At 44.1% G+C, this 24,947-nt stretch overlaps 1 protein-coding gene across 6 annotated transcripts in view; it reads left to right on the forward strand.

Annotated features, from left to right (window-relative positions):
• The window catches only part of LOC106604261 (NEDD4-binding protein 3-A), a 66,360-nt gene that overhangs the window by 22,511 nt on the left and 18,902 nt on the right, over positions 1–24,947 (forward strand). For 5 of the 6 annotated variants that reach the window (XR_006769828.1, XR_006769829.1, XM_045717928.1 and 2 more), the window contains exons 2-3: positions 21,460–21,739; positions 22,507–22,684. The exons of the other annotated variant lie outside the window; for it this stretch is intronic. Coding sequence is in view for 3 of the 5 variants with exons in the window: in XM_045717928.1 (XP_045573884.1) it covers positions 21,480–21,739; positions 22,507–22,684 (438 nt within the window). In the remaining 2 variants the exon portion in view is untranslated. The remainder of the gene's footprint in view (positions 1–21,459; positions 21,740–22,506; positions 22,685–24,947) is intronic. 6 annotated transcript variants of the gene reach the window in all.

Below are 24,947 nucleotides of genomic sequence, written 5' to 3' on the forward strand. Positions count from 1 at the left end.
GGAATTCCCCCAGTGATTGTTCACCCATTTATTCACTGAAGCATGATGACAAGTGAGATTAGAAGTCAGGCTTGTCCCTGTGTCTACCATCTGGAAGGCGGTTCTCTCTCAAAGTCCTGTGGCGTCTGCAACCTTTTGTTCCCACCGGTCTCATACTCTGCTCTCTGTGGGCTCTCTGTGATTCACACAAAAAGACCAGTACAGCACAGTCAACACAGATCAGTATCAATGTTTACCACACAGACCCTCATGTTTCTCTCTCTCTCTCTCTCTCTCTCTCTCTCTCTCTCTCTCTCTCTCTCTCTCTCTCAATTCAATTCAAGGGGCTTTATTGGCATGGGAAACTTATGTAAATATTACACTCACACAAGTTCCAAAAGAATAAAGACATTTTAAATGTCATATTATGTCTATATACAGTGTTGTAATGATGTGCAAATAGTTAAAGTACAAATAAATAAAAAGTCTCTTTCTCCCCCTCCATTTCTCTCTAATACTTCTGACAGTGTGAGGTGATAGAGGCTAAGGTTAGCTAGTTCAGGTATGGGCCTTAGTGTAGCCAGTTGACGTGGGAAACACTCCACTCTATCAGATCAGTATCTAATACTGTAATCGCAGAACACTGACTCCTATGTGAACCTGTTCCCTTGCAGCAGGAAACAATGGAGTCCTTTTTAGACACAACACCCCTTCTCTCTACTCTCTCCTCCTCTCTCTCACCTCTCTCTATACTATCTATCTCTCTACTCTCTTCTCCACTCTCCTCTCTCTCACCTCTCTCTATACTATCTATCTCTCTACTCTCTCCTCCTCTCTCTCTCTCAACTCTCTCTATACTATATATCTCTCTCTCCAGGTTCATGTTCACTCTCTCCTCCTCTCTCTCACCTCTCTCTATACTATCTATCTCTCTACTCTCTCCTCCTCTCTCTCTCTCTCACCTCTCTCTATACTATCTATCTCTCTCTCTCCAGGTTCATGTTCACTCTCTCCTCCTCTCTCTCACCTCTCTCTATACTATCTATCTCTCTACTCTCTTCTCCACTCTCCTCTCTCTCACCTCTCTCTATACTATCTATCTCTCTCTCTCTCACCTCTCTCTATACTATCTATCTCTCTCTCTCTCACCTCTCTCTATACTATCTATCTCTCTCTCTCTCACCTCTCTCTATACTATCTATCTCTCTCTCTCTCACCTCTCTCTATACTATCTATCTCTCTCTCTCTCACCTCTCTCTATACTATCTATCTCTCTCTCTCTCACCTCTCTCTATACTATCTATCTCTCTCTCTCTCACCTCTCTCTATATCTCTCTCTCTCTCACCTCTCTCTATACTATCTATCTCTCTCTCTCTCACCTCTCTCTATACTATCTATCTCTCTCTCTCTCACCTCTCTCTATACTATCTATCTCTCTCTCTCTCACCTCTCTCTATACTATCTATCTCTCTCTCTCTCACCTCTCTCTATACTATCTATCTCTCTCTCTCTCACCTCTCTCTATACTATCTATCTCTCTCTCTCTCTGTTCAGGTTCATGTTCACTCTCTCTAAGTTAATGAGATGTTTGTTCTTTCTGTTCTGTTCCTTCCTTTATTAACTTAGCCTGGTACTGGGACTGGGATGTCATTTCCTGCTCACAGACTTGATTCTGTTGGGGGAATTATGGGTCATTATATGTCTGCTAGCCAGGACAATCTCAGTCCTGTTCCCTTGAGAACCAAAGATTATGTGTGTGTGTGTGTGTGTGTGTGTGTGTGTGTGTGTGTGTGTGTGTGTGTGTGTGTGTGTGTGTGTGTGTGTGTGTGTGTGTGTGTGTGTGTGTGTGTGTGTGTGTGTGTGTGTGTGTGTGTTGAGCCCCTGTGAGGTATTGTGAGTTCACCCTGCATGTAGCTGCTACACATCTGTCCTATTTAGCTGTGATTAGGCCGAGCCCTAAAGCCACATGACCCTGTGTAACCTAGAGGTGTACGGGTTGTTTTAACAGGACCCTGTGTAACCTAGAGGTGTACCGGTTGTTTTAACAGGACCTGTGTAACCTAGAGGTGTACGGGTTGTTTTAACAGGACCCTGTGTAACCTAGAGGTGTACGGGTTGTTTTAACAGGACCCTGTGTAACCTAGAGGTGTACGGGTTGTTTTAACAGGACCCTGTGTAACCTAGAGGTGTACGGGTTGTTTTAACAGGACCCTGTGTAACCTAGAGGTGTACGGGTTGTTTTAACAGGACCCTGTGTAACCTAGAGGTGTACGGGTTGTTTTAACGGGACCCTGTGTAACCTAGAGGTGTACGGGTTGTTTTAACAGGACCCTGTGTAACCTAGAGGTGTACGGGTTGTTTTAACGGGACCCTGTGTAACCTAGAGGTGTACGGGTTGTTTTAACAGGACCCTGTGTAACCTAGAGGTGTACGGGTTGTTTTAACAGGACCCTGTGTAACCTAGAGGTGTACGGGTTGTTTTAACAGGACCCTGTGTAACCTAGAGGTGTACGGGTTGTTTTAACAGGACCCTGTGTAACCTAGAGGTGTACGGGTTGTTTTAACAGGACCCTGTGTAACCTAGAGGTGTACGGGTTGTTTTAACAGGACCCTGTGTAACCTAGAGGTGTACGGGTTGTTTTAACAGGACCCTGTGTAACCTAGAGGTGTACGGGTTGTTTTAACGGGACCCTGTGTAACCTAGAGGTGTACGGGTTGTTTAACAGGACCCTGTGTAACCTAGAGGTGTACGGGTTGTTTTAACAGGACCCTGTGTAACCTAGAGGTGTACGGGTTGTTTTAATAGGACCCTGTGTAACCTAGAGGTGTACGGGTTGTTTTAACAGGACCCTGTGTAACCTAGAGGTGTACGGGTTGTTTTAACAGGACCCTGTGTAACCTAGAGGTGTACGGGTTGTTTTAACAGGACCATGTGTAACCTAGAGGTGTACGGGTTGTTTTAACAGGACCCTGTGTAACCTAGAGGTGTACGGGTTGTTTTAACAGGACCCTGTGTAACCTAGAGGTGTACGGGTTGTTTTAACAGGACCCTGTGTAACCTAGAGGTGTACGGGTTGTTTTAACAGGACCCTGTGTAACCTAGAGGTGTACGGGTTGTTTTAACAGGACCCTGTGTAACCTAGAGGTGTACGGGTTGTTTTAACAGGACCCTGTGTAACCTAGAGGTGTACGGGTTGTTTTAACAGGACCCTGTGTAACCTAGAGGTGTACGGGTTGTTTTAACAGGACCCTGTGTAACCTAGAGGTGTACGGGTTGTTTTAACAGGACCCTGTGTAACCTAGAGGTGTACGGGTTGTTTTAACAGGACCCTGTGTAACCTAGAGGTGTACGGGTTGTTTTAACAGGACCCTGTGTAACCTAGAGGTGTACGGGTTGTTTTAACAGGACCCTGTGTAACCTAGAGGTGTACGGGTTGTTTTAACAGGACCCTGTGTAACCTAGAGGTGTACGGGTTGTTTTAACAGGACCCATTGATACACACAATCAACCACTGTGTGTGTGTGTGTGTGTGTGTGTGTGTGTGTGTGTGTGTGTGTGTGTGTGTGTGTGTGTGTGTGTGTGTGTGTGTGTGTGTGTGTGTGTGTGTGTGTGTGTGTGTGTGTGTGTGTGTGTTTTAACTGAAAGGGACAAAGTTTCTTATTGATTGTGTTAGTTCTGTAGTCACATTAACAGCAGCTCCATCACATTGTGTTAGTTCTGTAGTCACATTAACAGCAGCTCCATCACATTGTGTTAGTTCTGTAGTCACATTAACAGCAGCTCCATCACATTGTGTTAGTTCTGTAGTCACATTAACAGCAGCTCCATCACATTGTGTTAGTTCTGTAGTCACATTAACAGCAGCTCCATCACATTGTGTTAGTTCTGTAGTCACATTAACAGCAGCTCCATCACATTGTGTTAGTTCAGTAGTCAGATTAACAGCAGCTCCATCACATTGTGTTAGTTCTGTAGTCACATTAACAGCAGCTCCATCACATTGTGTTAGTTCTGTAGTCACATTAACAGCAGCTCCATCACATTGTGTTAGTTCTGTAGTCACATTAACAGCAGCTCCATCACATTGTGATGGTAAATAGTAGTTTAACATTAACAAAGCAAATGGAGTATCTCTATCTGGTGTGAGTGTGTGTGTTTGCGTGTGTGTGTGTGCTTCTTTCTCTATGCAGCAGTGTGCCTCTCGTCAAGTCCGTGTTTACTTTTAAGTTCTCTCCAAAGTATCCAGTACCACCTCATCTCTCCAGCAGAATAGTTTCAGTACCACCTCATCTCTCCAGCAGAATAGTCCCAGTACCACCTCATCTCTCAATCAGAATAGTTTTAGTACCACCTCATCTCACCATCAGAATTGTCCCAGTACCACCTCATCTCTCCAGCAGAATAGTTTCAGTACCACCTCATCTCTCCAGCAGAATAGTCCCAGTACCATCTCACCTCTCCAGCAGAATGGTTTCAGTACCACCTCACCTCTCCAGCAGAATAGTTTCAGTACCACCTCATCTCTCCATCAGAATAGTTTCAGTACCACCTCATCTCTCCAGCAGAATAGTTTCAGTACCACCTCATCTCTCCATCAGAATAGTTTCAGTACCACCTCATCTCTCCATCAGAATAGTTTCAGTACCACCTCATCTCTCCAGCAGAATAGTCCCAGTACCACCTCATCTCTCCAGCAGAATAGTCCCAGTACCACCTCATCTCTCCATCAGAATAGTCCCAGTACCACCTCATCTCTCCATCAGAATAGTCCCAGTACCACCTCATCTCTCCATCAGAATAGTCCCAGTACCACCTCATCTCTCCAGCAGAATAGTCCCAGTACCACCTCACCTCTCCAGCAGAATAGTTTCAGTACCACCTCATCTCTCCATCAGAATAGTTTCAGTACCACCTCATCTCTCCAGCAGAATACCACCTCATCTCTCCAGCAGAATAGTCCCAGTACCACCTCATCTCTCCAGCAGAATAGTTTCAGCACCACCTCATCTCTCCATCAGAATAGTTTCAGCACCACCTCATCTCTCCATCAGAATAGTCCCAGTACCACCTCAGTAAAGCCAAGTTCAACACACCCAGGATTTCAGAGGTAGACCTAGCTTGATTGTATAGAGAGAGAGGTGTGATAGGTGAAGGGATGAAGTCACATTCCCTACATTTCTGAGTGGTAAAGCAGTGTTACAGAGTCATCCAGAGTCATTCTACACAGGTAGGCTAGTCTGTGTGTCTGGCCCAAAAACCGGTTTTACTGTAACAGAATAGTCCCCTGTCCTCTAAGGTTTCCAACACTGACAGCGTCAGTGAAACGCCTTGCAGCGTTGCGTTGCAGAGTGTTCGGTGTGCTGCATACTTAGGATTTATCCAACGTATGCATCAAACTGTATGTGTAGACGGCTTGACAGAAATGGTTGCAGAAGTTGAATGTTGAATGTTGAACTGTTGTACCTTTTTGCTCAATGATGCTGGCAGAGTGTTGGAAGCATAATAACCTCTAAACTGAGACATGAGACAGCAGAAATGTTTCCCTTGAACTAGTGGACTATTCCCTGTGTTCTCTCTCTCTCTATCTCTATCTCTCTCTCTCTCTCTCTCTCTGTATCTCCCTCTCTCTCTCTCTCTCTCTCTCTGTATCTCCCTCTCTCTCTCTGTATCTCCCTCTCTCTCTCTCTCTCTCTGTATCTCCCTCTCTCTCTCTCTCTCTCTCTCTCTCTCTCTCTCTCTCTCTATCTCCCTCTCTCTCTCTCTGTATCTCTCTATCTCTCTGTATCTCCCTCCCTCCCTCTCCCTCTCTCTCTCTCTCTCTCTGTATCTCTCTCTCTCTCTCTCTCTCTGTATCTCTCTCTCTCTCGCTCTCTCACTTTCTCTGTATCTCCCTCTCTCTCACTCTCTCTCTCTGTATCTCCCTCTCTCTCTCTCTCCCTCACTCTCTCTGTATCTCTCTCACTCTCTCTCTGTATCTCCCCCTCTCTCTCTCTCTCTCTCTCTCTCTCTCTCTCTGTATCTCTCTCTCTCTCTCTGTATCTCTCTCTCTCTCTCTCTCTCTCTGTATCTCTCTCTCTCTCTGTATTTCTCTCTCTGTATCTCTCTCTCTCTCTGTATCTCTCTCTCTCTCTGTATCTCTCTCTCTCTCTCTCTCTCTGTATCTCTCTCTCTCTCTCTGTATCTCTCTCTCTCTGTATCTCTGTAAAACATTATTAATGTGTTATGTAACATCAGTCAAATACCATCAATCAATGTGTATGTGTGTACGTGTGTGTGTGTGGTGTGTGTTTGCGCCGTCAGATAGTAATCAATAGATGATTCCAGCCTGGTCATGGAGCCCTTCACCCTGGTTAACCCCTGTCTCATTAGTACTGTTCTCTAGCGTCCAATAATTCAGTTGGATTCCACAGAGACTGGCTCATGGTCAGCCTGGACCACAATGGTCAAACACCACAAGGATCCATCAATCATTTATTCTTTTTTGGGGTTTGCTTAATTCGTTGATGTCCCATCCAGAATTTGATTTTGTGTCAGTGTGTCTGAGAAAGAGTATCAATTCAATTCAAGGGGTTTTATTGGCATGGGAAACATAGTTTAACATTAACAAAGCAAATGGAGTATCTCTATCTGGTGTGAGTGTGTGTGTTTGCGTGTGTGTGTGTGCTTATTTCTCTATGCAGCAGTGTGCCTCTCGTCAAGTCTGTGTTTACTTTTAAGTTCTCTCCAAAGTATCCAGTACCACCTCATCTCTCCAGCAGAATAGTTTCAGTACCCCCTCATCTCTCCAGCAGAATAGATTCAGTACCACCTCATCTCTCCAGCAGAATAGTTTCAGTACCCCCTCATCTCTCCATCAGAATAGATTCAGTACCACCTCATCTCTCCATCAGAATAGTCCCAGTACCACCTCATCTCTCCAGCAGAATAGTCCCAGTACCACCTCATCTCTCCATCAGACTAGTTTCAGTACCACCTCATCTCTCCATCAGAATAGTTTCAGTACCACCTCACCTCTCCAGCAGAATAGTTTCAGTACCACCTCATCTCTCCATCAGAATAGTCCCAGTACCACCTAATCTCTCCAACAGAATAGTCCCAGTACCACCTCATCTCTCCAACAGAATAGTCCCAGTACCACCTCATCTCTCCAGCAGAATAGTCCCAGTACCACCTCATCTCTCCAACAGAATAGTCCCAGTACCACCTCATCTCTCCAACAGAATAGTCCCAGTACCACCTCATCTCTCCAGTTAAATAGTCCCAGTACCACCTCATCTCTCCAGCGGAATAGTTTCAGCACCACCTCATCTCTCCATCAGAATAGTCCCAGTACCACCTCACCTCTCCAGCAGAATAGTTTCAGTACCACCTCATCTCTCCATCAGAATAGTCCCAGTACCACCTCATCTCTCCAACAGAATAGTCCCAGCACCACCTCATCTCTCCATCAGAATAGTCCCTGTACCACCTCATCTCTCCATCAGAATAGATTCAGTACCACCTCATCTCACCATCAGAATAGTCCCTGTACCACCTTATCTCTCCATCAGAATAGATTCAGTACCACCTCACCTCTCCAGTTAAATAGTCCCAGTACCACCTCATCTCTCCAGCAGAATAGTTACAGTGTGGACTTGAACAAGCCTTGCGATAGAGCCTGTATCTGGAGAATTGGGCCCATTTATCAGCTAGATTGAAGCAGACAGTTCACGTCAGTGGGGAGTCTGTATAGAAAGACTTCTGTGTTATAATTATAGGCTATAAGACATAGTAGGCTGTTCTGACCATGATATTACACATGAAGAATTATGGGTTCTATTTTACATAGATTTGACAATACAATATTACACATTAAGAATGATGGGTCTATCTTACACAATAGAGGCTATTTATTACATGACCAAGTTGGATACAGACACATACCAGACTATCATGTCATCCTTCACATTCAGTAAATGGACTGTATGTACGTATGTCTGTTTGTATCCCAAATGGCACCCTATTCCCTATATAGTGCACTACTTTTGACTAGAGCCCTATTAGGTAATAGGGTGCCATTTGGGATGCACTCTATGTCTCCCATCTACTGTATAATGACTAACCTGCTGATTAGAGGGTTAGTGCTGTGTTCTGATCTCTCCTGCTGTGCCCTGCAGCGCTACACAGCCAGTATACAGACTCTGTCATTACACCATTACACACTGCTCAACCATCTGTCGGCCATATTACATCTGAGGGGACTAACTCTGATGCAGGGTAGATATGTATGTTACTCTGATGCAGGGTAGATGTGTATGTTACTCTGATGCAGGGTAGATGTGTATGTTACTCTGATGCAGGGTAGATATGTATGTTACTCTGATGCAGGGTAGATGTGTATGTTACTCTGATGCAGGGTAGATGTGTATGTTACTCTGATGCAGGGTAGATGTGTATGTTACTCTGATGCAGGGTAGAGGTGTATGTTACTCTGATGCAGGGTAGATGTGTATGTTACTCTGATGCAGGGGTAGATGTGTATGTTACTCTGATGCAGGGTAGATATGTATGTTACTCTGATGCAGGGTAGATGTGTATGTTACTCTGATGCAGGGGTAGATGTGTATGTTACTCTGATGCAGGGTAGATATGTATGTTACTCTGATGCAGGGTAGATGTGTATGTTACTCTGATGCAGGGTAGATGTGTATGTTACTCTGATGCAGGGTAGATGTGTATGTTACTCTGATGCAGGGTAGATGTGTATGTTACTCTGATGCAGGGTAGATGTGTATGTTACTCTGATGCAGGGTAGATGTGTATGTTACTCTGATGCAGGGTAGATGTGTATGTTACTCTGATGCAGGGTAGATGTGTATGTTACTCTGATGCAGGGTAGATGTGTATGTTACTCTGATGCAGGGTAGATGTGTATGTTACTCTGATGCAGGGTAGATGTGTATGTTACTCTGATGCAGGGTAGATGTGTATGTTACTCTGATGCAGGGTAGATGTGTATGTTACTCTGATGCAGGGTAGATGTGTATGTTACTCTGATGCAGGGTAGATGTGTATGTTACTCTGATGCAGGGTAGATGTGTATGTTACTCTGATGCAGGGTAGATGTGTATGTTACTCTGATGCAGGGTAGATGTGTATGTTACTCTGATGCAGGGTAGATGTGTATGTTACTCTGATGCAGGGTAGATGTGTATGTTACTCTGATGCAGGGTAGATGTGTATGTTACTCTGATGCAGGGTAGATGTGTATGTTACTCTGATGCAGGGTAGATGTGTATGTTACTCTGATGCAGGGTAGATGTGTATGTTACTCTGATGCAGGGTAGATGTGTATGTTACTCTGATGCAGGGTAGATGTGTATGTTACTCTGATGCAGGGTAGATGTGTATGTTACTCTGATGCAGGGTAGATGTGTATGTTACTCTGATGCAGGGTAGATGTGTATGTTACTCTGATGCAGGGTAGATGTGTATGTTACTCTGATGCAGGGTAGATATGTATGTTACTCTGATGCAGGGTAGATGTGTATGTTACTCTGATGCAGGGTAGATGTGTATGTTACTCTGATGCAGGGTAGATATGTATGTTACTCTGATGCAGGGTAGATGTGTATGTTACTCTGATGCAGGGTAGATGTGTATGTTACTCTGATGCAGGGTAGATATGTATGTTACTCTGATGCAGGGTAGATGTGTATGTTACTCTGATGCAGGGTAGATGTGTATGTTACTCTGATGCAGGGTAGATGTGTATGTTACTCTGATGCAGGGTAGATGTGTATGTTACTCTGATGCAGGGTAGATGTGTATGTTACTCTGATGCAGGGTAGATGTGTATGTTACTCTGATGCAGGGTAGATGTGTATGTTACTCTGATGCAGGGTAGATGTGTATGTTACTCTGATGCAGGGTAGATGTGTATGTTACTCTGATGCAGGGTAGTGGTGTATGTTACTCTGATGCAGGGTAGATGTGTATGTTACTCTGATGCAGGGTAGATGTGTATGTTACTCTGATGCAGGGTAGATGTGTATGTTACTCTGATGCAGGGTAGATGTGTATGTTACTCTGATGCAGGGTAGATGTGTATGTTACTCTGATGCAGGGTAGATGTGTATGTTACTCTGATGCAGGGTAGATGTGTATGTTACTCTGATGCAGGGTAGATGTGTATGTTACTCTGATGCAGGGTAGATGTGTATGTTACTCTGATGCAGGGTAGATGTGTATGTTACTCTGATGCAGGGTAGATGTGTATGTTACTCTGATGCAGGGTAGATGTGTATGTTACTCTGATGCAGGGTAGATGTGTATGTTACTCTGATGCAGGGTAGATGTGTATGTTACTCTGATGCAGGGTAGATGTGTATGTTACTCTGATGCAGGGTAGATGTGTATGTTACTCTGATGCAGGGTAGATGTGTATGTTACTCTGATGCAGGGTAGATGTGTATGTTACTCTGATGCAGGGTAGATGTGTATGTTACTCTGATGCAGGGTAGATGTGTATGTTACTCTGATGCAGGGTAGATGTGTATGTTACTCTGATGCAGGGTAGATGTGTATGTTACTCTGATGCAGGGTAGATGTGTATGTTACTCTGATGCAGGGTAGATGTGTATGTTACTCTGATGCAGGGTAGATGTGTATGTTACTCTGATGCAGGGTAGATGTGTATGTTACTCTGATGCAGGGTAGATGTGTATGTTACTCTGATGCAGGGTAGATGTGTATGTTACTCTGATGCAGGGTAGATGTGTATGTTACTCTGATGCAGGGTAGATGTGTATGTTACTCTGATGCAGGGTAGATGTGTATGTTACTCTGATGCAGGGTAGATGTGTATGTTACTCTGATGCAGGGTAGATGTGTATGTTACTCTGATGCAGGGTAGATATGTATGTTACTCTGATGCAGGGTAGATGTGTATGTTACTCTGATGCAGGGTAGATGTGTATGTTACTCTGATGCAGGGTAGATGTGTATGTTACTCTGATGCAGGGTAGATGTGTATGTTACTCTGATGCAGGGTAGATGTGTATGTTACTCTGATGCAGGGTAGATATGTATGTTACTCTGATGCAGGGTAGATGTGTATGTTACTCTGATGCAGGGGTAGATGTGTATGTTACTCTGATGCAGGGTAGATATGTATGTTACTCTGATGCAGGGTAGATGTGTATGTTACTCTGATGCAGGGTAGATATGTATGTTACTCTGATGCAGGGTAGATGTGTATGTTACTCTGATGCAGGGTAGATATGTATGTTACTCTGATGCAGGGTAGATGTGTATGTTACTCTGATGCAGGGTAGATGTGTATGTTACTCTGATGCAGGGTAGATATGTATGTTACTCTGATGCAGGGTAGATGTGTATGTTACTCTGATGCAGGGTAGATGTGTATGTTACTCTGATGCAGGGTAGATGTGTATGTTACTCTGATGCAGGGTAGATGTGTATGTTACTCTGATGCAGGGTAGATGTGTATGTTACTCTGATGCAGGGTAGATATGTATGTTACTCTGATGCAGGGTAGATGTGTATGTTACTCTGATGCAGGGTAGATGTGTATGTTACTCTGATGCAGGGTAGATGTGTATGTTACTCTGATGCAGGGTAGATGTGTATGTTACTCTGATGCAGGGTAGATGTGTATGTTACTCTGATGCAGGGTAGATGTGTATGTTACTCTGATGCAGGGTAGATGTGTATGTTACTCTGATGCAGGGTAGATGTGTATGTTACTCTGATGCAGGGTAGATATGTATGTTACTCTGATGCAGGGTAGATGTGTATGTTACTCTGATGCAGGGTAGATGTGTATGTTACTCTGATGCAGGGTAGATGTGTATGTTACTCTGATGCAGGGTAGATGTGTATGTTACTCTGATGCAGGGTAGATGTGTATGTTACTCTGATGCAGGGTAGATGTGTATGTTACTCTGATGCAGGGTAGATGTGTATGTTACTCTGATGCAGGGTAGATGTGTATGTTACTCTGATGCAGGGTAGATGTGTATGTTACTCTGATGCAGGGTAGATGTGTATGTTACTCTGATGCAGGGTAGATGTGTATGTTACTCTGATGCAGGGTAGATGTGTATGTTACTCTGATGCAGGGTAGATGTGTATGTTACTCTGATGCAGGGTAGATGTGTATGTTACTCTGATGCAGGGTAGATGTGTATGTTACTCTGATGCAGGGTAGATGTGTATGTTACTCTGATGCAGGGTAGATATGTATGTTACTCTGATGCAGGGTAGTGGTGTATGTTACTCTGATGCAGGGTAGATGTGTATGTTACTCTGATGCAGGGTAGATGTGTATGTTACTCTGATGCAGGGTAGATATGTATGTTACTCTGATGCAGGGTAGATATGTATGTTACTCTGATGCAGGGTAGATGTGTATGTTACTCTGATGCAGGGTAGATGTGTATGTTACTCTGATGCAGGGTAGATGTGTATGTTACTCTGATGCAGGGTAGATGTGTATGTTACTCTGATGCAGGGTAGATGTGTATGTTACTCTGATGCAGGGTAGATGTGTATGTTACTCTGATGCAGGGTAGATATGTATGTTACTCTGAAGCAGGGTAGATATGTATGTTACTCTGATGCAGGGTAGATGTGTATGTTACTCTGATGCCTAACAACGTTCTCAATAGAAACAGTTATACTTCCAAATATACAAAGAGGAAAATCTCATTTTTATAGAGCTGAAGTTTTCCATGTACTCCTGTAATGTGACATTCACTGTCATTAATTACAGCTCCAGTATGTAATTGCCTCAGGTTGTGAGTGACAGCTGGGAAAGAGGAGTGCCTTGCTGAGTCAAACCCCTGTTGACCCTCAGTGTCTCACAGCAGGCAGGCTGGCAGCGTGTGCCTGTGTGGAAGAGAGAGGTAAAACGTCAGAGCAGCCGAACCCAGCAGGGCTCTAGCTAGGCTAACACAGGTTTTATTTCATATCAGTGTGTGTGGGGCTGGTTTAGATGTGACCCACAAAGTAGGCTATGCTACAGTATGCCCACTAATGTAAACAAACATTGATCAGTGTACTGTAGAAGGGAGAGAAAGAGGGAGAAAGGCTTTGAGTCTGTGTGTAAGCCAGGCTTTGAGTCTGTGTGTAAGCCAGGCTTTGAGTCTGTGTATAAGCCAGGCTTTGAGTCTGTGTGTAAGCCAGGCTTTGAGTCTGTGTGTAAGCCAGGCTTTGAGTCTGTGTATAAGCCAGGCTTTGAGTCTGTGTGTAAGCCAGGCTTTGAGTCTGTGTATAAGCCAGGCTTTGAGCCTGTATATAAGCCAGGCTTTGAGTCTGTGTGTAAGCCAGGCTTTGAGTCTGTGTATAAGCCAGGCTTTGAGTCTGTGTGTAAGACAGGCTTTGAGTCTGTGTGTAAACCAGGCTTTGAGTCTGTGTGAAACACAGGCGTTGAGTCTGTGTATAAGCCAGGCTTTGAGTGTGTGTATAAGCCAGGCTTTGAGTGTGTATGTAAGCCAGGCTTTGAGTGTTTGTGTAAGCCAGGCTTTGAGTCTGTGTGTAAATCAGGCTTTGAGTGTGTGTGTAAGCCAGGTTTGAGTCTGTGTGTAAGCCAGGCTTTGAGTGTGTGTGTAAGCCAGGCTTTGAGTGTGTGTGTAAGCCAGGCTTTGAGTGTGTGTGTAAGCCAGGCTTTGAGTGTGTGTATAAGCCAGGCTTTGAGTGTGTGTGTAAGCCAGGCTTTGAGTGTGTGTGTAAGCCAGGCTTTGAGTGTGTGTATAAGCCAGGCTTTGAGTGTGTGTGTAAGCCAGGCTTTGAGTGTGTGTGTAATCCAGGCTTTGAGTGTGTGTGTGTAAGCCAGGCTTTGAGTGTGTGTATAAGCCAGGCTTTGAGTGTGTGTGTAAGCCAGGCTTTGAGTGTGTGTGTAATCCAGGCTTTGAGTGTGTGTGTGTAAGCCAGGCTTTGAGTGTGTGTATAAGCCAGGCTTTGAGTCTGTGTATAAACCAGGCTTTGAGTCTGTGTATAAGCCAGGCTTTGAGTCTGTGTATAAGCCAGGCTTTGAGTCTGTATATAAGCCAGGCTTTGAGTCTGTGTGTAAGCCAGGCTTTGAGTCTGTGTATAAGCCAGGCTTTGAGTCTGTGTGTAAGACAGGCTTTGAGTCTGTGTGTAAGCCAGGCTTTGAGTCTGTGTGAAACACAGGCGTTGAGTCTGTGTATAAGCCAGGCTTTGAGTGTGTGTATAAGCCAGGCTTTGAGTGTGTATGTAAGCCAGGCTTTGAGTGTTTTTGTAAGCCAGGCTTTGAGTCTGTGTGTAAGTCAGGCTTTGAGTGTGTGTGTAAGCCAGGTTTGAGTCTGTGTGTAAGCCAGGCTTTGAGTGTGTGTGTAAGCCAGGCTTTGAGTGTGTGTGAAGCCAGGCTTTGAGTGTGTGTGTAAGCCAGGCTTTGAGGGTGTGTGTGTAAGCCAGGCTTTGAGTGTGTGTGTAGCCAGGCTTTGGTAAGCAGGCTTTGAGTGTGTGTGCCAGGCTTTGAGTGTGTGTGTAAGCCAGGCTTTGAGTGTGTGTTGCAGGTTGTGAGCTGTGTGTGTGTAAGCCAGGCTTTGAGTGTGTGTATAAGCCAGGCTTTGAGTGTGTGTGTAAGCCAGGCTTTGAGTGTGTGTGTAATCCAGGCTTTGAGTGTGTGTGTGTAAGCCAGGCTTTGAGTGTCTGTATAAGCCAGGCTTTGAGTGTGTGTGTAAGCCAGGCTTTGAGTGTGTGTGTAATCCAGGCTTTGAGTGTGTGTGTGTAAGCCAGGCTTTGAGTGTGTGTGTAAGCCAGGCTTTGAGTGTGTGTGTAAGCCAGGCTTTGAGTGTGTGTGTAAGCCAGGCTTTGAGTGTGTGTGTGGGTAATGGACGTGCCTGAGCTTGTGTTGTGTAAAGCATCTCTGGAATTTGTCTGATCTCTACTCTGCTTCAGCTTGTGTCACACAGCGGTAGTGACCTGGCTAGTAGTGGTGGACTTTCCCAGTTCAAGTGGCTGTATAAGTGGTTTACTGGGTTTTACACAGAGAGACACCTAGTCAGGTGTTATTATATCATAGTGGACATCCAACAGAAATGAAAAGTTCTTCAATGCTTTTTATTTATTTAACCAGGTCAGTTGACCGAACACTTTCCCATTTACAGCAACAACCTGGGAAATAGTTAAAGGGTAGAGGGGGATGAATGAGCCAATTGGAAGCTGGGGATGATTAGGTGGCCATGATGGTATAGGGGCCAGATTGGGAATTTAACCAGGACACCAGGGTTAACACCCCTACTCTTACAATAAGTGCCATGGGATCTTTAGCGACCACAGAGAGTCAGGACACCCGTTTAACATCCCATCTGAAAGACAGCACGCTACACAGGACAATGTCCCCAATCACTGCCCTGGGGCTTTGGGATAGATATACACTACCATTCAAAAGTTTGGGGTCACTTAGAAATGTCCTTGATTTTGAAACAAAAGCAAAACAAATTGTCCATTAAAATAACAGCAAATTGATCAGAAATACAGTTTAGACATTGTTAATGTTGTAAATGACTATTGTAGCTGGAAACGGCTGATTTTTTATGGAATATCTACATAGGCGTACAGAGGCCCATTATCAGCAACCATCACTCCTGTGTTCCAATGGCACGTTGTGTTAGCTAATCCAAGTGTATCATTTTAAAAGGCTAATTGATCATTAGAAACCATTTTGCAAGTATGTTAGCACAGATGAAAACTGTTGTCCTGATTAAAGAAGCAATAAAACTGGCCTTCTTTAGACTAGTTGAGTATCTGGAGCAACAGCATTTGTGGGTTTGATTACAGGCTCAAAGTGGTTAGAAACAAAGCCCTTTCTTCTGAAACTCGTCAGTCTATTCTTGTTCTGAGAAATGAAGGCTATTCCATGCGAGAAATTCTAAGTGGCCTCCTACTGGCCCGCTTCCCATCCAGGACCAACCAGGATCCACCCTGCTTAGCTTCAGAGGCAAGCCAGTGGTGGGATGTAGGGTGGTATGCTGCTGGCTCAATGTCAATCTTTCAGCTTTGAAACATCTTCTCCTCTAGTAACAACCAAATGAGACAACAGACTGCAGTGTGTCTCTGTTTGGTAGAGAACATAGTCTAACCTCAACCTAATAATACTTTTTTTTACATCTACAGTGAGGGGAAAAAGTATTTGATCCCCTGCTGATTTTGTACGTTTGCCCACTTACAAAGAAATGATCAGTCTATCATTTTAATAGTAGGTTTATTTGAACAGTGAGAGACAGAATAACAACAAAAAAATCCAGAAAAACGCATGTCAAAAATGTTATAAATTGATTTCCATTTTAATGAGGGAAATAAGTATTTGACCCCTATGCAAAACATGACTTAGTACTTGGTGGCAAAACCCTTGTTGGCAATCACAGAGGTCAGACGTTTCTTGTAGTTGGCCACCAGGTTTGCACACATCTCAGGAGGGATTTTGTCCCACTCCTCTTTGCAGATCTTCTCCAAGTCATTAAGGTTTCGAGGCTGACGTTTGGCAACTCGAACCTTCAGCTCCGTCCACAGATTTTCTATGGGATTAAGGTCTGGAGACTGGCTAGGCCACTCCAGGACCTTAATGTGCTTCTTCTTGAGTCACTCCTTTGTTGCCTTGGCCGTGTGTTTTGGGTCATTGTCATGCTGGAATACACATTTTCAATGCCCTGGCTGAGGGAAGGAGGTTCTCACCCAAGATTTGACGGTACATGGGCCCGTCCATCGTCCCTTTGATGCGGTGAAGTTGTCCTGTCCCCTTAGCAGAAAAACACCCCCAAAGCATAATGTTTCCACCTCCATGTTTGACGGTGGAGATGGTGTTCTTGGGGTCATAGGCAGCATTCCTCCTCCTCCAAACACGGCGAGTTGAGTTGATGTCAAAGAGCTCCATTTTGGTCTCATCTGACCACAACACTTTCACCAGTTGTCCTCTGAGTCGTTCAGATGTTCATTGGCAAACTTCAGACGGGCATGTATACGTATTCTTGAGCAGGGGGACCTTGCGGGCGCTGCAGGATTTCAGTCCTTCACGGCGTAGTGTGGTACCAATACTTTTTTTGGTGACTATGGTCCCAGCTGCCTTGAGATCATTGACAAGATCCTCCCATGTAGTTCTGGGCTGATTCCTCACCGTTCTCATGATCATTGCAACTCCACGAGGTGAGATCTTGCATGGAGCCCCAGGCCGAGGGATATTGACAGTTCTTTTGTTTCTTCCATTTGCGAATAATCGCACCAAATGTTGTCACCTTCTCACCAAGCTGCTTGGCGATGGTCTTGTAGCCCATTCCTCGTTACCTGGGAGCCAGAAATCTTTCTGATTGAGAGGGGGTCAAATACTTATTTCCCTCATTAAAATGCAAATCAATTTATAACATTTTTGACATGCGTTTTTCTGGATTTCTTTGTTGTTATTCTGTCTCTCACTGTTCAAATAAACCTGCCATTAAAATTATAGACGGATCATTTCTTTATAAGTGGGCAAACGTACAAAATCAGCAGGGGATCAAATACTTTTTTCCCCCACTGTACCTATAGCTCCCCACCAACTGAACTTTGATGTTCTGTTCATGTTTGCCAAAGTTGACACCTTTGAAACTAAAACAACACAGTTTGTTATGAACATAAATCAATGTTGTAGCTTTCAATTAACCTTTCAAGTTAATTAGAAGCTGTGTGTGTGTGTGTGTGTGTGTGTGTGTGTGTGTGTGTGTGTGTGTGTGTGTGTGTGTGTGTGTGTGTGTGTGTGTGTGTGTGTGTGTGTGTGAGAGAGAGAGAGAGAGAGAGAGCACACAGGGGAATGCAGTAAGAATAGTCCACTAGCTGTAAGGAAATGTGTTATACCAGTAGTAGAGGACAGGGGACTATTCTGTTACAGTACAAACTGGTTTTTCAGGCCAGACACAGACTAGCCTACAGGTTGTAGAGAGAGAGAGAATATGTGTGTGTCAAGGACCCTGCCTTGGGAAGCCTATGCTAGGCTGTAAATCTGTGTTTGCCTCCTGGCTTGCCCAGGCCCATTAAGTAGAGGCCAATTACTGAAAACAACTGGACAGAACATTTATCCAGTCCACACAAGATTTGTGGCCAAGGCCTAAAATGATTTTTACCCTACCACCTACCCCCTCAAGTTATTGCATCAGTAGACATCAGTAACGCACACACACACACACACACACACTCCATCAACGAGCACAGGGCTTGGATCATTACTTACTTTGGTATTGACATTCTAAACCTGGTGGCTTTTCCAACAGTTTCAGTCTGAGGCGATTTCACAGCTTCTCCCTCCCTCCATTTACTCTTCTCTCTCTCCCTCCATTTACTGTTTCTCTCTCTCTCTCTCTCTCCCTCCATTCACTGAATAACCACAGTGTGCTGTAGTAGGTTACACTGTTCTGTATAGTCATTACCACCGAATAACCACAGTGTGCTGTAGTAGGTTACACTGTTCTGTATAGTCATTACCACTGAATAACCACAGTGTGCTGTAGTAGGTTACACTGTTCTGTATAGTCATTACCACTGAATAACCACAGTGTGCTGTAGTAGGTTACACTGTTCTGTATAGTCATTACCACTGAATAACCACAGTGTGCTGTAGTAGGTTACACTGTTCTGTATAGTCATTACCACCGAATAACCACAGTGTGCTGTAGTAGGTTACACTGTTCTGTATAGTCATTACCACTGAATAACCACAGTGTGCTGTAGTAGGTTACACTGTTCTGTATAGTCATTACCACTGAATAACCACAGTGTGCTGTAGTAGGTTACACTGTTCTGTATAGTCATTACCACTGAATAACCACAGTGTGCTGTAGTAGGTTACACTGTTCTGTATAGTCATTACCACTGAATAACCACAGTGTGCTGTAGTAGGTTACACTGTTCTGTATAGTCATTACCACTGAATAACCACAGTGTGCTGTAGTAGGTTACACTGTTCTGTATAGTCATTACCACTGAATAAGCACAGTGTGCTGTAGTAGGTTACACTGTTCTGTATAGTCATTACCACTGAATAACCACAGTGTGCTGTAGTAGGTTACACTGTTCTGTATAGTCATTACCACTGAATAACCACATTGTGCTGTAGTAGGTTACACTGTTCTGGCTGTAGATTAGGTCAATAAGAAGCACTGACTGAATGGATCATGTTATTTGAAAGAAAGCAGAAGGGGAATAATGAATCAAGTAGATACTACAGGACTGCCCTGATTATAAAGGAACATCCTCGTCTGTCCCTGCTGCCTGATTATAAAGGAACATCCTCATCTGTCCCTGCTGCCTGATTATAAAGGAACATCCTCGTCTGTCCCTGCTGCCTGATTATAAAGGAACATCCTCGTCTGTCCCTGCTGCCTGATTATAAAGGAACATCCTCGTCTGTCCCTGCTGCCTGATTATAAAGGAACATCCTCGTCTGTCCCTGCTGCCTGATTATAAAGGAACATCCTCGTCTGTCCCTGCTGCCTGATTATAAAGGAACATCCTCGTCTGTCCCTGCTGCCTGATTATAAAGGAACATCCTCGTCTGTCCCTGCTGCCTGATTATAAAGGAACATCCTCGTCTGTCCCTGCTGCCTGATTATAAAGGAACATCCTCGTCCGTCCCTGCTGCCTGATTATAAAGGAACATCCTCGTCCGTCCCTGCTGCCTGATTATAAAGGAACATCCTCGTCTGTCCCTGCTGCCTGATTATAAAGGAACATCCTCGTCTGTCCCTGCTGTCTGATTATAAAGGAACATCCTCGTCTGTCCCTGCTGCCTGATTATAAAGGAACATCCTCGTCTGTCCCTGCTGCCTGATTATAAAGGAACATCCTCGTCTGTCCCTGCTGCCTGATTATAAAGGAACATCCTCGTCTGTCCCTGCTGCCTGATTATAAAGGAACATCCTCGTCTGTCCCTGCTGCCTGATTATAAAGGAACATCCTCGTCCGTCCCTGCTGTCTGATTATAAAGGAACATCCTCGTCTGTCCCTGCTGTCTGATTATAAAGGAACATCCTCGTCTGTCCCTGCTGCCTGATTATAAAGGAACATCCTCGTCTGTCCCTGCTGCCTGATTATAAAGGAACATCCTCGTCTGTCCCTGCTGCCTGATTATAAAGGAACATCCTCGTCTGTCCCTGCTGCCTGATTATAAAGGAACATCCTCGTCTGTCCCTGCTGCCTGATTTTAAATCAACATCTGCTCTAGGATTTGCTGTAGTCAGTAGCATCACGGAGGGAGAATACACACACACACACACACACACACCTACACACACACATACACACACACATACAGTTACATAACAGGCTTCTGATGGTGCATATGTTATCTGCTCCTCTTCCCCAAGAGGCTCTCACACACACTCTACACACACACTACACTCTACATCTGTGATCATATCTTTTAGTTTACTTCTCATGAGGCGTCTCTGGCAGGAGGTTAATGCGTTATTTGGGATTTTGAAGTGTTAATAACTATAGGTAAGTGTTTTGGTTCTTTATGTTGCTCTATGATAAGCTAGTAGTTGAGCGTTGTTGGACCATACGGTTGTTGTGCTGTGTGGCTTTGCACTATGGGACTCATTTATTAAGAATAGATCACAGCTTAGGTGGGTTTATTCTAAAGGTTTTAGGTGGGTCACTGACTGCACAAAACTGCCTCGACACACACACACACACACACACACACACACACACACACACACACACACACACACACACACACACACACACACACACACAGCTGATCACAGAGGAGCCACATGTCAAGTCACGCTCTGAGAGAGGAGATATGAAGCCAGACAGGGAAAAGGACAGGAGGAGTATGACTGGAATGCACATCAACAACAGACTGGTAACTAGGGTAAAGGCTACGGGGAAATACTGAGGAAGACAGAGGGAATGGGACCACCTACAAGTTAATATGGTTTATTAAAGTGATCAGATGAACAGAGGAAGACAGACAGACAGACAGACAGACAGACAGACAGACAGACAGACAGACAGACAGACAGACAGACAGACAGACAGACAGACAGACAGACAGACAGACAGACAGACAGACAGACAGACAGACAGACAGACAGCTGAAGGCATACTGTAAACAACTTGGTCTTGGTTAAGATGGTTTATTGCCAAAGAGATAAGATATTACAGAGATAAGATATTACAGAGATATTACAGAGATAAGATATTACAGAGATAAGATATTACAGAGATATTACAGAGATAAGATATTACAGATAAGATATTACAGATAAGATATTACAGAGATAAGATATTACAGAGATAAGCTATTACAGATAAGATATTACAGAGTACAGTGAGAAGGTGAATAGGAAGTTGTCATGGTGATAATGGTTTATGATGGCAAAGCTGATATTTTACAGGGTTCTGAATCAGAACAGTTGGTTTATATCCATTCTCTGTTTCTAAACCTCTTTCTTCCTCTTGTCTCCTCTACCTCAAGAGTTCCCTGTTCTGTAACCAATGGCAACGTCGGTCCAAACCCTTCCTCTGACCCACAACCCCAGCAAGACATTCCGTGATCCCATTTCGACCCCTATCCGGCCCACAGCCCTATTGGACCGGTTCAGTATGGGTAGTGTAGGCAGCCTAGTGGAGCGCCCAGACGCGTCCCCAGCTAAAGGCAGCCGGGCCGTGCCCCAGGTGGGACCCAGGCAGACCAACAGGTTATTAAAGAAAGGCTTCAACCAGAGAGAGTTGCTCAACTACCTCAACATCACCAGGTTAGTGAGCTCTCTGATAGGCACAAAATGGCTGCCATGTTTCATCAACATCACCAGGTTAGTGAGCTCTCTGATAGGCACGAAATGGCTGTCGTGTTTCATCAACATCACCAGGTTAGTGAGCTCTCTGATAGGCACAAAATGGCTGCCGTGTTTCATCAACATCACCAGGTTAGTGAGCTCTCTGATAGGCACAAAATGGCTGCAATGTTTCATCAACATCACCAGGTTAGTGAGCTCTCTGATAGGCACAAAATGGCTGCCATGTTTCATCAACATCACCAGGTTAGTGAACTCTCTGATAGGTATAAAATAGCTGCTGTGTTTCATCACCCAGATGGGTTTTACAGTAGAGAGTCTATGTATTCCATAGTGCAGAGAAAGCGGTAAAGAGTTGTCTGTTTCAAATAGAAGGCATTAATGATGCTCTTGGGTAATAACATCACCTGTGATTCCATAGTGGTGTTAGTGCTACTGCCAGGTGGGTGCCACACATAGTGAGCTGGTAGGAGGTTTTGACTCACATATTTGGGAAGTAGGCTATTACAATATAAAGTTGTAGCTCGATGAAATCAAAATCATTTTCATTTGTTTCAAGTTTTAATGTCACATGCCTCAGTACAGTGAAATACCTTTCTTCCAAACTCGAATATAAATCATTTTCATAACAAGCTGTTATCGCTCAGGAGAACAGGTTATCAATTGACTTGATTGGTTATCAATTGACTTGAAGCCTGAATGAAAAGCTTTATAATGATCCGCACCAGGAAAGAGGCCAAAGCGGGTAGCGGTCCAGGCAGCAGCAGGAAGGACATCTTCTCCAGCATGCAGTCCATGAAGAGAGAGCATGGACATGAGGAGGAACACATCAAGTTCTACCACAAAGACAGAACTGAGGTGGACGTGTCAAAGAACTCACTGCCCATTAGAGGGAAGTATGAGAAGGTAAGAAGAATGATGATATCCCTGGAACAACATATAGGGATGATATCCCTGGGACACATATAGGGATGATATCTCTGGGACACATATAGGGATGATATCCCTGGAACAACATATAGGGATGATATCCCTGGGACACATATAGGGATGATATCTCTGGGACAACATATAGGGATGATATCCCTGGGACACATATAGGGATGATATCCCTGGGACAACATATAGGGATGATATCTCTGGGACAACATATAGGGATGATATCCCTGGAACAACATATAGGGATGATATCCCTGGGACACATATAGGGATGATATCTCTGGGACAACATATAGGGATGATATCCCTGGAACAACATATAGGGATGATATCCCTGGGACACATATAGGGATGATATCTCTGGGACAACATATAGGGATGATATCCCTGGGACACATATAGGGATGATATCTCTGGGACACATATAGGGATGATATCCCTGGGACACATATAGGGATGATATCTCTGGGACAACATATAGGGATGATATCTCTGGGACAACATATAGGGATGATATCTCTGGGACAACATATAGGGATGATATCTCTGGGACAACATATAGGGATGATGTCCCTGGGGCAACATATAGGTATGATATCTCTGGGACAACATATAGGGATGATATCCCTGGGACAACATACTGTATAGGAATGATATCCCCGGGACAACATATAGGGATGATGTCCCTGGGACACATATAGGGATGATATCTCTGGGACAACATATAGGGATGATATCTCTGGGACAACATATAGGGATGATATCCCTGGGACAACATATAGGGATGATATCCCTGGGACAACATATAGGGATGATATCCCTGGGACAACATATAGGGATGATATCTCTGGGACAACATATAGGGATGATATCTCTGGGACAACATATAGGGATGATATCCCTGGGACAACATACTGTATAGGAATGATATCCCCGGGACAACATATAGGGATGATATCCCCTGGACAACATACTGTATAGGAATGATATCCCCGGGACAACATATAGGGATGATGTCCCTGGGACACATATCGGGATGATATCTCTGGGACAACATATAGGGATGATATCTCTGGGACAACATATAGGGATGATATCTCTGGGACAACATATAGGGATGATATCCCTGGGACAACATATAGGGATGATATCCCTGGGACAACATATAGGGATGATATCTCTGGGACAACATATAGGGATGATATCTCTGGGACAACATATATGGATGATATCCCTGGGACAACATACTGTATAGGAATGATATCCCCGGGACAACATATAGGGATGATATCCCCGGGACAACATATAGGGATGATATCCCCAGGACAACATATAGGAATGATATCCCCGGGACAACATATAGGGATGATAACCCCAGGACAACATATAGGCATGATATCTCTGGGACAACATATAGGGATGATATCCCCGGGACAACATATAGGGATGATATCCCCAGGACAACATATAGGAATAATATCCCCGGGACAACATACTGTATAGGTATGATATCCCGGGACAACATACTGTATAGGTATGATATCCCGGGACAACATACTGTATAGGCATGATATCCCTGAGACAACATATTGTATTGGGATGATGTCCCTGGGACAACATAAAGGGATGATATCCCTGGGACAACATATAGGGATGATATCCCTGGGACAACATATTGTATAGGCATGATATCCGTGGAACAACATACTGTATAGGCATGATATCCCTGGGACAACATGCTTTATATGTATGATATCCCTGGGACAACATATAGGACTGATATTCCTGGGACACATATAGGGATGATATCTCTGGGACAACATATAGGACTGACATTCCTGGGACCCATATAGGGATGATATCTCTGGGACAACATATAGGACTGATATTCCTGGGACACATATATGTATGATATCTCTGGGACAACATATAGGGATGATATCCCTGGGACAACATGCTTTATATGTATGATATCCCTGGGACAACATATAGGACTGAAATTCCTGGGACACCATATATGTATGATATCCCTGGGACAACATATAGGGATGATATCCCTGGGACAACATATAGGGATGATATTCCTGGGACAACATATAGGGATGATATCCCTGGGACAACATATTGTATAGGCATGATATCCGTGGAACAACATACTGTATAGGCATGATATCCCTGGGACAACATGCTTTATAGGTATGATATCCTTGGGACAACAAATAGGGATGAT

Source organism: Salmo salar, chromosome ssa05 (assembly GCF_905237065.1).
Source record: "Salmo salar chromosome ssa05, Ssal_v3.1, whole genome shotgun sequence".
In the NCBI taxonomy this organism is placed as follows: domain Eukaryota; kingdom Metazoa; phylum Chordata; class Actinopteri; order Salmoniformes; family Salmonidae; genus Salmo; species Salmo salar.